Here is a 14,799-nt window from a genome sequence, read left to right as displayed (position 1 = left end):
CTCGAACCCGCGGGCTCAGGCAATCCACTCACCTTAGCCTCCCAAAGTGCTGGGATTACAAGGCTGAGCCACCAAGCCTGGCTCTCTCTGTCTACTTTGGACAGTCTCCTCGTCTGCAAAATGACCTCCAAAATGTCTTCCAACTCTAACCGCCATCCCTGCGCCCCAGACAGCACAGAATTCCCAGCACCACAGCAGACAGGGCCCATCCGGTGTGCAGGCAGGGGCTTGGCTTGCCAGTGGGTCCATCTCCCGGGGTGGGGGAGGGCGCAGATCTGCTCCAGGTTCTGTCCAGTCCCCCACCAGGTGGGCACCTCCAGACCAGCCTCCCTCCCACGCGGCAAGGAGGCGGTGTCGGCTTCGAAGCTCTCCCAGCACCTATGTCGCGGCCTTGTTCACTGGCAGCGTCTAACAACGGCCATGGGGGAGCGCCACCGGCAGAGCCAGCCCCCAGACCCCCTTCCCGTGGCAGACAGCCTCCACCCCTGAGGCCCACGCAGCGCAGGGTCCAGAGTGCAGAGGGGAGAGCTTTGGGAGGGAAATCCTTTGGGGACGAGCCAGGAAGCCTTGGAGGCTCGGAGGGCGGCCCGAGGCTGGCCCCAGGCTTCCAGAAGGACTTTCCAGGGAGGCAGCAGCTCGCAAGATGAGCTGCGCGGGCACCGCCTGCATCAGCTGTTCCCGGAAGGATAGGAAAGGACCCGGTCAATGCCCCCCACAGGGCAAGGGGCGTGCCTGGGCGCCCTCCGGGAGGCCCTGTCACACCCCTTTCTGGGCTGACCCGAAGGAGGTGCTTGGGGAGACGCTGGGCCGGGTTCTGCCCCTGTGACAGTCACCACACCCTCAACACAGCATCGGACCACCGCATGCTGAGGCTGGAGCCCTGAACTCCTGGGGCGGACAGAGAGCAGACCATACGGACGCCGCAGACGGGAGAGCCCCAGGCCATTCTCCCACACCCCTCACGCTCAGTTTCTTCCACTGAAAAGACTGAAAGGCAAAATGCTCGACGTCACGGCATCCCTTGCAGCAGGGTTGGTCCCGAGAGGGGTTCTGGCCAAGGAGACACGAGTGGTTGACAGAACTCTGGCTTTCCTAACACAGATGGGACTCAGCAGCTTCAGGGCCCTTCTGGCCACTTCACCGTGCTGCTTGCTCCTGCGTGAAAGCAGATGTGATGGCTGGAAGTACAGGCGCCCCCTTGTGCCAGGAGACAGAGGGTGGAGCCAGAGTAGTGTCCGGAGAGGCCTGGGGAACCCCGGCCAAGGCCAGGCATCTCATTCCAGTAGAGAAGTGATTGTCTTCACGAACACACCCATCAGATGGGTCTCCTGCGTCCTGCAGCCGAATGCAGTGTCGAGGATGCAGACAGGAAGCAAGAGGAGGTCACCAAAATCAGGACTGAGGTGCTCTATGATGACTGAGACACCAAGCATCAGAGTCCAGAGGCCCAGGCTGTGCTGAGCAGCCACGAAAAAGGCCCCTAAAGCAAGATGGAAGCCACTGACCTGCTCCTCCCCCAGTCAGCCAGCTGCTGTGGGTCCTGTGGGCCGAAGGAAGCAGGGGTGGGGGCCTCCGGCAGGGGGCACGGACACGCCACGTGACTCGGGACTTTGTGGCCTGTGCATAGCCTCTCCAGCTATGGCCGACTCCAGAGCACCCGTGAGAAAAGTGCCCGCCCCAGCACCCACGAGCCAGGGGAGTCTCCCTCTGTCTCCGTGGAAGCAGGGCGTGGTCCCGCCACACAGAGCGAGGCGCATCTCAGCCAGGGCGGGATGGGGGAGTGGGAGGGGCTGCGGGAAGGCCCCTCCTTCGGCCGCCGGGGCGCTCTCGGCCTCCGAGGTTTCAGCGTCCACTTCCTCTGCCCGTCCTGGGCAGGGGTCTGCGGGGGAGACTGGAACATGCACAGGGAGCCCCTCAGAACGGCTGCCCTGCCCGCCCTCTGACCCCAGGAGGCGCTCAGGATGGGGCCTTGGGAGCTGAAAGGCCAGCCCTCGCGGGGAGCCCAGGTCGCCGGGATGTGGCCATGTGATCCAACCACGGGGATACAGCCCCGCCTCTGCCACGCCACGGTGCCCCCAGCCAGGTTCATCAGGCCCGCGCGTCAGCTCCCAGGTATAAGGAGAATCGGCGTGTGGCCAGCTAGCCGGGCCAACCTAGGCGAGGCTTTCATGTGGACAGACGGCAGCAAACCCCAGGAACCAACCATGCGTGGACCCATGCTTCATCATGGCTGCGAGTGGACACTAGAAACACACCCACGGCCATATCCTCCTGGGAAAGGAGTGGTCTGGGACCCACCCGGCCATGTGTGGACGGCACAGAGATCTCCAAGGGCTGAGGCACGAGCTGTGCATCGCGGCTGAAGAATAAGTCGTGGGGACCCACAAGGACACTGCCACTCAGGTCCAAAGCCTGGTGACAGAGGCCCGTGTGACCATGGTGGACAGTCTCACCCCTACCTGGACACTCCTTGGCCAGGAGGCTTTTCTTGGCTTAACAGAAACCAGGAAACCACCCCTCCTCCTGGAAGGGCTGAATCGTTCCTTCCCCTGTGGTGCTGTGGCCACTGGGAGCCCACCCGCGTGGCCATTTTGCAGGCTTTTCAAGGCACCACACAGCATCCGAGGCCAAGACCATGGGAGGTCGAGGCCCGAGATCCTGAGGTCTACAGAGCCAGGGCGAGGGACCAAAGTGCTCGGAGACACAGCTGCCCTCAGAGCACATGCTCCAGGGGGAACAAGGGTGAGCACACAGGGCAGGGCTCAAGGGTCCAGGTGCACCGGCACGGCCTGGGGCCACTGAGACGGTCCTTCTACCGGTCCCCTAAGAGGAAGTGTGAGATCGTCAAGAGAGCATGGGCCGAGGGCCAAGATGTCTGGGTTCAAGCCCTACTTTCCCCTTCTTTCTAGGCAAGTGGCCTCAGATTTCTCCTTTATTAAATGGGTGAGATGACATCAACTCCACCCACCTCCTCCTGGAGCTGCTGGGAGGATCCCACGGGGGAAGGCTGGTGAAAGCGCTTCCAAACCAGAAGGATTTCTGCTTTGGATCTAGTTCTTCTGCTCTGGATCTAGTTCTCACCAACATGAAGGAGCCCATGTTTACGGAGGCAATCCTGGGCTTCCCTGCAGCTCAGTCCCACCTGGACTGTTCTCAGGGGACCACTGCAGTAAGTCATGGCTCAAATTATGATGGATGGATGGATGGATGGTGGATGGAAAATGGATGGGTGGGTGGGTGGATGGATAGATGACTGGATGATGGATGGGTGGATGCATGATCAGGGAGATGACCGACGGATGGATGGAGAGATGGATGAACAGATGAGTGGATGGGTGGTTGACGGATGGATGGATGTGGGTGGAGGAACAGATGGATGGATGGATGGATGATGGATGCACGGATGGATGGATGGACGGGGGGTGGGGGGGTGGCTGGATAGATGAATGGACAGGACAGACGGATGGATGGATGGATAGATGACGGGTGAACTGACGGATGAATGGATGCTTGGAAGGAGGGGAGGACAGAAGGATGGATGGATGAGACGGTGACGTGGGAAGCTCCCACCAGAGTTTCTGAGCCTTCCTCCAGCACTCTCTGTCACCCACTTTCCCTCCGCTTCTCTGGGCCTGGCCGTGAGTGCCCAGAAAGACCTCTCCAGTCTTTCCAGTGGCATCTTAGCCATCCGGTCGCTGCTCCTCCCCTCTCAGCTTGGTGAACACACTCACCTCTGTAGGACAGAAATTCCTCACTACCCATGCACGTGTTGGCAGAATGGGTTCCCTCTGCTTCCTAGTTGTCCTGTTCATGGCTTAGACTGCGGTCTGGAAGGCAGGGAGGGAGACCCCAGCCTCTGGCATCAGACAGATGGGGCCCGAATCCTGCCTCTACTGCCTACCGGCTGCGTGGCTCTGGGCAAGTTAACTAAGCTCCCTCTGTCTCCGCTTTCTCCCCTGTAAAATGGCCGCAGCTCCACCCACTCACAGGGCTTCTGTGAGCAGGAACTCCTTGGTGGTCACCGAAGCACACTGTACGTGCCTGGCACATGAGAATCCCTGGATGAGCAGCAGTGACTACCGCCGGTTGTCCCGCCGTGCCTTGGCTGAGGGGCCTGGCATCGCGGTGCTCGCTGACAGGAACGGAGCTTTTATTTCTGTGGTGCTGATGGAGATGCCGACGGGCGTCCCCGCTCCCAGTGGGAAGCTGACCCTGCACCCACGGACAAAGGGCCTCTGGCCACAGGAGGAAAAGCCGAGCATCACTGTGTAGTCCTGGCCCATTTGAGGTCAACGCCCACCGGGCCATCGGGACTTTCGGTCTGGAAGCTGCAAACACCTGTCTGTGGTGCACACCGCTGAGGGCTCGCCTGGCGTCCGTCTCTCCGCTGTCCTGGGAACGAAGCTCCAAGTGACTCAGGACAGAGCTGTGCCCAGGTAAGAGGCAGCACCCTCCAGCCTCCCGGGCAGGCAGTAACAGGACAGGGGAGGTTGTAGGACAGGACGTCCAGGAAAATGTCTGGATGAAGGGGTAGCAGGGAGGGGCTCCCCTGTGCCCAGCCCCCTCCCTTTTCCAGGGACCGTTCTGAACCACGAGACGCCTTAAAGACAGAGCCAAGTGCACAGGAGGCTGGAAACCTGCTCTAGCCTGGGGATGGCAGGACGGAGGCAGGTGGCAGACAGGCTCAGGGCTGAGGAGGTCTGGGCTGGGCCCTCCTGGGTGCAGGGAGCGAGGAGGGAGCCCTGCCAGGGCCATGAGAGACACGTGGACGGTGCCACCAGCAGCAAAAGAGAAGCCGGGTGTGGCCCAAGAGATTGGTTTTGGCCTGTTAGGTTTGGGGTGTGGCTGGGATTCAGCAGAGATGTTCCTTGGGTGACAGGGAGGCTCTGGTGGCCTCCAAGGCAGCCACTCTCTGGGCCACCTTCGCATCCTTTCGGGATCGGGGCTGGCTGTGCCCACAAAGCAGTGCGAGATGACGAAAGAACAGGTGGGAGGTTCACGGTGGAGACCGGCCCTCCAGTGAGCCCAGAGCCCCTTCACAACAGGATGGCTGCCCTGGTGCAGGAGAGCTGGGGTCCCGGTGACCCTCCGGCATCCTCCCGAGCCATGCTCCACCTTGGGACTCCGGGCCCCATCCCCGCACTGGGCTGCAAGGCCAAAAGGGAAGAGCAGACTGTGCTGTGTTGCCCTGTAGAGACGGTCGGGAGGCGGGGGCCAAGTCCTTCCTGTACAGGGGCTGTCTTGCGTGTGGGTGGCTCCTGGGCACGGCCGCTGGCAACATCGCGGGAGAGCCACCCGGCACCCGCTGGCAACGTCCTCCCAGAACTACCTGGCACTCTTGGGCCTGCGTGGTGCGGCCAGCAGGGGCCAGGGGCTAGCCCGGGAGCCAGAGGGGGCTGTGAGCTCCGAGAGGAAACATCCTTGTGTGGAAGAGGAGGGAGGTGGCTGAGGTGACCCAGCCAAAGGGTCGTGTCTTGGACTCTCTAGAAGGTGACGCGGAGCCTGATCACATGGATGTAGTAAGGATCCCAGAGCTGACCAGCTCTTGCCAGAGAGGGCCAGGCAGGCTCGGTTTAAGGAAGAGACAAAAATAATGTGCATGGCCACATATTTATTTTTGAGTCAGTGTCTCGCTCTGTTGCCCAGGCTGGCATGCAGTGGCACACTCATGGCCACCGCAGCCTCGACCTGCTGGGCTCAGGCGATCCTTCCACCTCAGCTTTCTAAGTAGCTGAAACCACAGGTGTGTGCCACTATGCCTGGTTAATTTTTTATTTACTGCAGAGATGAGGTCCCACCAAGTTGCCCAGGCTGGTCTCGAACCCCTGGGCTCAGGCAATCCTCTCTCCTCCACCACCCAAAGTGCTGGGATGACAGGCGTGAGCTATCGCACCCAGCTCATGGCCACATTTTACAGACTAGTGGACACTAGACACTGCTGGTTTGCAAGCTGACAGGTGTGACTGGCCCAAGTGGGTCCCTGGAACCGAAAGGTGACGAGCCCCCGGCCAGCTTGGTGGTTGCATGGCAGACTCTCCCTTGGAAGGTGAGTTTCAGATAATCCTGCCTTTAGCAGCCTGGGTCCCTTCACGCACTGAGGCTCACTGGGGCCCACCTGCGACAAGCTCACATTCAAGACTTCACAGGTCTCGAGGCAACCCTCCTGCCGCGGCATCACCCACTCACCTCTCAGGCCGTGGCCCAGGCCGCCCTCTTGGTCTTGGGGCAGGGCGTAGCCTGCCTGGTCCTTCCTGTCCCCTAACCCATATGTCCCAGAGTGGTCGTCCATCTCATCGAAGTCCTGGCGGGGCTCGGCCATGCTGGTTTCAAGGCTCACCTGGGAAGAGAGGAGGGAGCTAAGTTCTCGCAAGTGGGGGAGAAGGGGGAGGGCTTTCAGGAGTCGGGGAGAAGGCGGGGGGAGTTCTCAGGAGGAGGAGGAAGGCGGGGCCGGGCGGAGGAGGTGCCCCCCACCCCGTCACGGCAGGCTGCTCTCGGCCTCCGCTCCCTCTCCCCCGCTCACATGCTAGGCACACACACGTGCAGGCCTCATCCAGCGCCGCCTACCAGTCCACACCCAGAACCGCTGGCGGGCAGGTGGGCGACCTGGCTGGTCATCATGCCCAGTGCCCCTCCAGATCACGAAAGCCAGCGCTGCCGGCCAGCGGTCAGATCTGTTCTCTACGGCGAGGCAGGACTGAGCAGGGGAGGGTGGCCCGGTGGGGCCCTCCAGGGAAGAGTGCAAGGCACAGGAGGCCGAGTGACGGTTCCTCAGGTGGCGGGGATGGCAAAAGCGCCTCTCACCGACCCTGGGCTCACCGGCCTCCCTGGATTGCGGCCGTGGCCTTCACCCCCCGCACCGGCACCCACCAGGCCCCTCAAGTGTGTGTTCCTGGGTGGCTTTCCCAGTGGGCCTCGGAGGCCACACAGGGCCAGGTGGGGCCTGAGGCTGGGGCCTGCGGGGTGACAGGCCCCTCCTTCCCAGAAGCCCCACCCGGGAGACCTGCTTCAGCTCCACAGAGCCCGCTAGAAACTACTGCCACTCGCACTGTGTCCTCCTTAATACGACTACACGTCTATCTTTAAAGACAGGCTGGATGCAGTGGCTCACGCCTGCCATCCCAACACTTTGGGAGGCCAAGACGGGAGGACTGTTCGAGTCTAGGAGTTTGAAAGCAGCCTGGGCGATACAGTAAGATCCTATCTCTACAAAAAAAAAATTAAAAATGAGCTGGGTGTGGTAGCGCATGCCTGTAGTCCCGGCTACTTGGGAGGCCAAAGCAGGAGGATCCGTGAGACCAGGAGTTCACGGTGGCACTGAACTATGATTGCACCACTGCACTCTAGCCTGGGTGACAGAGCAAGGCCCTGTCTCTAAATCAAATTAAGAACAGATTTGTTTAAAAGCTAGATTTGGTCTGTGGACCATAGTTTACAGACTGCTTTTGACTTCTCCAGTATTTCATCAACAACAACAACAACAATAATAAACATCTGTAAATACATGCATTGCATCACCCCCTATATCCTCAGTGTGGACGCTGGCTTTTTGTTTTTCTTGAGTTGGAGTCTCACTCCATCGCCCAGGCTGCAGTGCAGTGGCACGCTCACAGCCACCCCAGCCCGACCTGCAGGGCTCCGGTGATCCTTCCACCTCAACCTTCCAAGTAGCTGAAACTACAGGCACATGCCACCATGCCCGGCTAATTTTTTGATTTATTGTAGAGATGAGGTCTTACCAAGTTGCCCAGGCTGGTCTCAAACCCCTGGGCTCAGGCAATCCTCTTACCTCGGCCTCCCAAAGTGCTGGGATTATAGGCGTGAGCCACCACACCAGGCCGGATGTTGGCTTTTCACTTTGGGTTTTCTTCTGTGGCTTCTAGGGATTTCCATAGACTCCAAGTCAAGAGAACCAAGGGTCATCCCCTGGGCTTGGGGCAGTGCCCAGTGTTCTGGGGACTGGGGACGTCCGTCCAGGGCGCACTGGCCGCTGCACTGCCCCATCCAGTCCCTCGGAGCAGATGACAGGGCAACAGGCCTTCCGCCAGGGTCGCTGGCAATCCCTCCACCCCTCCTGCCTGCCGTCCCTGCTGGGCTGGAGCGAGTCAGACACCCTTGCAGGAAGCGGACGAGTGACAGGCCGAAGCAGACACCAGCTCACTCTTAAGCGCACAGGCAGCTATGCACCACACAAAGCAGTAAACCGAGCGCTTCTCACGGGTTGGTATTTTCCTCTGGGGAAAGCGGGATGCATGAGTGCTCCCTGGGTGGGGGCTCAGCCCCATGCGACGCAGGACATGGGCACCCGTGGGGGCACAGACCTCCTGATCAGATGGAAGCATCGCAGCACTGGCCTTGGCTGGAGGGGTCGCCTGACCCAGCCTCACGTGTGGAAACTGTGGGCCATGCTGAGAAAGACAAGCCCAAGTTCTGAGCGTCCCCGGGCCCTGCTGCCCTAGGTAGGTAACGGGACCCAGAGAGAGGAGTCCTTGTGGCCGGGTGTCATGGCTCACACTTATAATCCCAGCACGTTCTGAGGTGGGAGGATCGCTTGAGGCCAGAAGTTTGAGACCAACCTGGGCAACATAGTGAGACCCCATCTCTACAAAAATTAAAAAACTTTAAACGAAAGGAAAAAAAGAAGACACTCTGGATAGTAAAATGAAGTGACTCTCAGTCTCGTGACAAACACCGAGGCAGCTTTGCCATGACTTGCCCAGGCCACAAACGCTGAGGTGCCAGGGCTCACCTGGCACCCACTGAAGAAGGGTGCTTGCCCCGTGTGGGCACCTCGCCGGTGTCGCCATGAGCCCCACAACAGTCCTTTGAGGGCCGTGTCATCATCATCATCACTGTCGTCATTGCCACCGTCATCACCACCGTCATCACAGACATTATGATTCCTGGGGATCTAGAAGTCACCTGCCCAAGGTCCCAGAGCCAGCATGAATGCAAACCTGTGTCCTGAACGGTGGCCCTCGGCTGTCCCTCCCTGTCCCTGAACCAGAAGACACTCCCGACTTTCTGCCAGAGAAGTCAGCAAAGGTCTGTGGCGAGGCTGGAGCAGAGACCGGGACTCACCTAGCAGCTGGGGGCCAAGCCACTTCTCTCGGCCTTTGGGGTCTTGGGCTCCGAGTCACCCATCACCCCCAAGCTCCCTCCTACATGACACTTCATTCTAGGTGGGTCCACTGGGCCTGTGTCTTCCTCCAGAGCCTGGAGGGGGGTCAGCGACAGGACAGCAGGTGGTCTCCCGCCCAGGCCTAGGGGACTCGGCCTCCCAGCCCCGCCCTGCCTTCGCTACCCCTCTCTGGACCCTGCTGCCTCCCCTAAGGGCCACGGGAAGGGTGATTTCTCTGGGAGAACCGGACACAGGACATCTAAACCGATGGACAAGTGGCTCCCGGCCAGGGACGCCCACACCAAGACAGTGGACTGAAAAACACATCAGTAAGCACAGCCCTGAGGTGGCCGCACAGTCCAGACCAGACATGTCATCACCCCACAGGCCCTGTCATCTAAGGGAGAAAGAGACAGGAAGGTAAACGTGGTAAGGCTGTTTCCACAGGCCACGAGCATTCTTGTTCTTCTGAACCAGCCCGCCCACCTCTGCCTTTCTGTCCCTCTCTCTGTCTGTCTGTCTGTCTGTCTGTCTCTCTCTCTCTCATTTACAGCCTGGCTAGCTTTTCAAATTGATTTGTACCAGATGAGGTCTTGCTATGTTGCCTACGGGGGACCTCAAACTCCTGGGCTCAAGTGATTCTCCTGCCTTGGCCTCCCAAAGTGTTGGGACTACAGGTGTGAGCCACCGTGCCTGACCAACAAATGGAACTTCTTCTTAAAAAAAATTTTTTTTTTTTTTTTGAGTTAGAGTCTTACTCGGTCGCCCAGACTGGAGTGCAGTGGCCGCTCCCAGTCACCACAGCCTCGCGTGCTGGGCTCCGGCGATCCTTCTGCCTCAGCCTTCCGAGTAGCCAGAATTACAGGCATGCGCTACCATGCCCGGCTGATTTTTTGATTTATTGTAGCGATGAGGTCTCGCTGCCCAGGCGGGTCTCGAACCCGCAGGCTCAGGCAATCCACTCACCTCAGCCTCCCAAAGGTGCGGGATTACAGGCTGAGCCTGGCTAATTTTTGCTTTTTTAAAGAGACAGGGTCTCACCCCGTCAGCCAGATGGAGTCCAGTGGTGCAATCATAGTTCACTGTAGTCTCAACCTCCTGGGCTCAAGTGATACTCCCACTTCAGCATACTGAGAAGCTGGGACCACAGGTGTGCGTCACCACGCCCGACTAATTTGAAACATTTTGTAGAGAGTTTTTTCTGGGGTTGGTGGAGATGGCCGGAGGGAGAAGCAGTGGACGGCCAAGGAAGGGGCCCGGCAGTGCCCCCAACACCCTTCGCCTTCGTCCTCAGTTTGCCAGGCTGGGCCCCAAGATCCCCAGGCCCTCAGAGAGAGGGATGAGCAGATGAGACCCCAGACCCCCACTGCCCCATAGGACAGGGCCTGCCCAGGCTGACAGGCAGAGCGGGCTTCCTGCTGAGGGGCCTACCTGTTCCACATGGCTCATCTGTGGGCCCCTGGAAGGGTCAGAGCCGACGAGGAGCCCCGGGCACCCACCCAATTCGGAGGTGATCCCTGGGCCCCGCTTGCTTCTGGGAGAAGACCGCCCCTCTCCTGGGCACCTTCCCACAACAGAGCACCCGGGCTCCCCTGTGAGGTGGGTAGGATGGGAGTCCCAGGCAGGAGAGGCTGGAGGGTCCCCAGCCCAAGGCCCCTGTGGCCCCCAGGCCCCTGGTTCAGATGCTCTCTCGCCTCAAGGTGGGCCTCACGGCTCTGCTCCGTCTGCTTCTCATGCTGTCCCCTCCTCCCCATCAAGTCTCCGTTAACAAAAGCCGACTAGCCAGGCATGGTGGCTCACGCCCATCATCCCAGCACTTTGGGAGGCTGAGGTGGAAGGACTGCTTGAGCCCGGGAGCTCAAGACCAGCCTGGGCAACGTAGCAAGAACTCATCTTTAAGAAAATATTTAAAAATCAGCTGGCGTGGTGGTACGTGCCTGTAGTCCCAGCTACTAGGGAGGCTGAGGTGGGAGGATCGCCTGAGCCCAGGAGGTTGAGGCTGCGATGGGCCATGATCGTGCCGCGGCACTCCAACCAGGGCAACAGAAAAAAGTAAGCAAACAAAAACCAAAAGCCAACTGGTCACTCCCTCTCAATAACTTCCTGAGGGTTCCTAAAATAGCCACCCGGCCTCTCTCCCACACAGAGACAGAGGCCGTGCCATCCAGGGTCTGGGGCTCCCTGATCTGGGCTGTGTCTTGCCCCCTCCACCGCCCCCTTCCCTCCTGCCCGGGGGCAGGGCCACAGCACCCTTTGGCGCCCGTCGTCTGACCTGGAGGAGGCTGTCATCGCCAGGGCTTCACAGAGAGGGCTCTGTCTTACAACAGCCCGGAGAAGGAACGACTGCCCCGCTTTCTGGAGGGGGAGACTGAGGCTCAGAGAACCCCGTGACTCCAGAGGGTGACACAGCTGGGAAGTAGCGAGCAGGGCTTGAGGGCTGGTCTGAGGTGAACCCATCTCCAGGTTCTGGTGGCACCCGTGCCTCCGCACCGGCTCCCCACCCCCATGAGACAGGGCTGAGGGTCGAGGCCCAGCACTGGCCGGAGTGGGGTCCAGGAGTCAGGGAAGCCCCATCCGGCTGCTATCTTGCCCCAGCTCACAGTACCCCAAGGCTGTTCCTCCAAGGAAGCCAAAAGGTTGGACACCCCTCTTCCAGGCCGATGTTCTGGTCTGAGGTACTGGACTGACGTTTCTGACTGACGTCCCCATCTGACATTATGGACAGACGTTCTGGACTCACGTTCTAGTTCTAGACTGACGCTCTGGTCGAACCTTCTGATCTGAAATTCTGGACTGACACTCTGGGCTGGCATACTGGTCTGACATTCCAGACTGATGTTTCTGTCTGACATTCCGGACTGATGTTCTAGACTCCCGTTCTAGTTCTAGACTGACATTCTGGTCTGACATTCTATTTTTATTTTTATTTTATTTATTCATTTATTTTTGAGTTGGAGTCTCCTTCTGTCGCTCAGGCTGGAGTGCAGTGGCACACTCACAACCACTGCAGCCTCGACCGGCTGGGCTCAGGGCATCCTTCAGCCCCAGCCTTCCAAGTAGCTGGAACTACAGGTGTGCGCCATCGTGCCCAGCTAATTTTTTTTTTAACTGTAGAGATGAAATCTCGCCAAGTTGCCCAGGCTGGTCTCGAACCCATGAGCTCAGGCAATTCTCTCACCTTGACCTTCCAAAGTGCTGAGATTATAGGCATGAGCCACCATGCTCGGCCTGGTCTGACATTCTAGATTGACATTCCAGTGTGATGTTCCAGACTGACGTTTCAGCCTGGCATTCTGGACTGACATTTTGGACTCAAATTCTAGCTCTAGACCGATGTTACGGACTGACATTCTAGTCTGACATTCTGGACGGACGTTCTCATCTGATGGTCTAGTGGACTGACGTTCTAGTTCTAGATTGACCTTCCGGTCTGTCATTCTGGACTGACGCTCTGACGTTCCAGAACGACATTCTGGACTCACGTTTGAGCCCTAAGCTGACATCCTGGGCTGACGTCATGGTGAGTGAGTGGCGGAGGGAGAGGAGGCTCAACCCAAGGGCAGAGAGTCGGGGCCAGTGAGACCCTCTGTCTGCGTCTCCGCCTCATGGAGGGAGGCCCACCCAGGAAGGGGGGCAGGCCTTGCTGGGCAGCCTTGGATGGGAGGCGTAACGGGCCGGGGGACCTCTGGGGAGGGCTCGATGTGGGGGAGCAGGGTGCCTGTCACAAGGATACTGGGGCGTCTGGTCCTGGCTCCTCTCAGTACCGGCCCAGAGAAGATGAGGCGGGTGACGGGGCAGACGGCGGGGACCTCCCATACCCAAGTCTCAGCCGGGGAGCAACGGGGAGGAATGAGCTGTCTTTTTGCTGCAGCAAGGAAGGGGGGAATGAGGAAGTATGTCAGATGTCTTCACTTGTATTTTTTCAGCCTAAGGACACACTTGGCAGGTCGCAAGAGAAGAGGGAGGAGGGTCTGCCCCTCTTCCCCCAGCTCCCCATAATGAACGGCCCGGGTCCCTCACAGAACAGAAACAGTGTCCTCACGTGAAACGTGCCACATCAGGCCAGGCACGCCCGTCCCTTCATTCTCTTTTTTCTTAAGGGCAGGGTCTCGCTCTTTGCCCAGGCTGGAGTGTAGTGGCACCATCACGGCTCCTGCAGCCTCCAATTCCTGGGCTCAAGCAAGCCTCCCACCTCAGCCTCCTGAGTCGCTGGGGCTACAGGCGCGCACCCTGCTCATTTTTTAAAATTATTTTTTTGTAGAGATGAGGTCTCCCTCTGTTGCCTAGACTGTCTTCGATCTCCTGGCCTCAAGCGATCCTCCCAGCTCAGCCCACCAAAATGCAGGGATTACATGCGTGAGCCACTGCACCCTCTCTGACAGTGGTGTCCAGACCCTCTGCATGGGGCAGCACCAGGGCCAGAGTTAAGGATAGGGCCGAGCGGGGCAGCAAGCTTCCCCTGGGTCCACTCTGCAACCTATGCAACCTCGGGCGAGTCACTTACCCTCTCAGAGCTGCAGTGTCTCACCTTAAAACGAGGGGTTAGATGAGTTCATCCACGCCAGGTAACAGCCAACGGCCACTGTGCAAGCGCCAGCGGTGCCCCATCATTAAAGTCATGTGGATGAAGTCTTGTTATCCACATGATAGCCAGACCCAGCAGGGCTTGGCAGTGCACCCTTATAATTCCAGCACTTTGAGAGGCCAAGGTAGGAGGATGGCTTGAGCCCAGGAGTTTGAGAACAGCCTGGGCAACCCAGTGAGATCTCATCTCTACCAAAAATTTAAAAAGAGCCGGGTGTGGTGGTATACACCCATAGTCTCAGCTACTCGGGAGGCTGATGGAAGGATTGCCTGAGCCCAGGAGGCCGAGGCAGCCGTGAGCCGTGATCGCACCACTGCACTCCATTCTGGGCGACAGTGAGACCAAGACTCAGAAGGAAAAAAAATTTAACCAAACCTGTGTGTCTCCAGGTTGTATCTTCAGGCTAACCAGTTTCTCAGGGCACAAACCACCCCCACTGGGCCTGAGGAGGCTGGGCCCGCCCGGATTTGCATAACAGTGCCCGGCTGAGTTTGGAGAGGTGCCCGGAGGGAGCGAGTTCTGGGACTGTGAGAACCACAGCCTCTCTAAAGGCTCTTGTTCCAGAGAACCCGCGCCATGCGGTGCCCTGGGGCCTCCTCAGGCAGCCTCTGGCCAGGCAGGACAGATGGGACCCTGTGAGATCATCCTGGTCCCGTGACATACCGGGGACGGGGCCAGCACCGTGTCCTGGTGCACCCTGTGTGGAGCCCTCCACCTTGTGAGGAGGAGGAGGCAGTGTCTACCCTGGCCAGGAGGTCCACGCGCTGAACCTGCTGAGGCAGGGATGTATTCATTTATGTCTTTATGCATTTTTTAGTTTTGTTTGTTTTTTTGAGTCAGAATCTCACTCTGTTGCCCATGTTGGAGCACAGTGGCATGATCCCAGCTCACTGCAGCCTCAAACTCCTGGGCTCAAGTGATGCTCCCACTTCAGTCTACCGAGTGGCTGGGACTACAGGCATGCGGCATCATGTCCTGCTATTTTTAAAATTTTCTACAGAGACAAGGTCTCACTATATTGCCCAGGCTGGTCTTGAACTCTTGGGTTCAAGCAATCCTGCCACCTTGGCCTCCCAAGATGTTGGGATGGCCGGGC

At 59.0% G+C, this 14,799-nt stretch overlaps 1 protein-coding gene across 1 annotated transcript in view; it reads right to left on the bottom strand.

Annotated features, from left to right (window-relative positions):
• LOC103251594 (microtubule-associated protein tau-like) overlaps nt 1–14,799 on the bottom strand; it is a gene marked incomplete at its 3' end in the record, with an annotated part of 65,753 nt that overhangs the window by 17,340 nt on the left and 33,614 nt on the right. Inside the window, 3 exon segments of the mRNA XM_021708629.1 lie at nt 1,803–1,858; nt 5,999–6,034; nt 6,187–6,337. Coding sequence (XP_021564304.1) covers nt 1,803–1,858; nt 5,999–6,034; nt 6,187–6,319 — 225 coding nt within the window.

The sequence above is a fragment of the Carlito syrichta genome, unplaced genomic scaffold, assembly GCF_000164805.1.
Source record: "Carlito syrichta isolate Samal-C Ts95f unplaced genomic scaffold, Tarsius_syrichta-2.0.1 Scaffold143159, whole genome shotgun sequence".
Lineage (NCBI taxonomy): Eukaryota > Metazoa > Chordata > Mammalia > Primates > Tarsiidae > Carlito > Carlito syrichta.
This window is presented reverse-complemented; position numbering and strand designations above follow the sequence as displayed.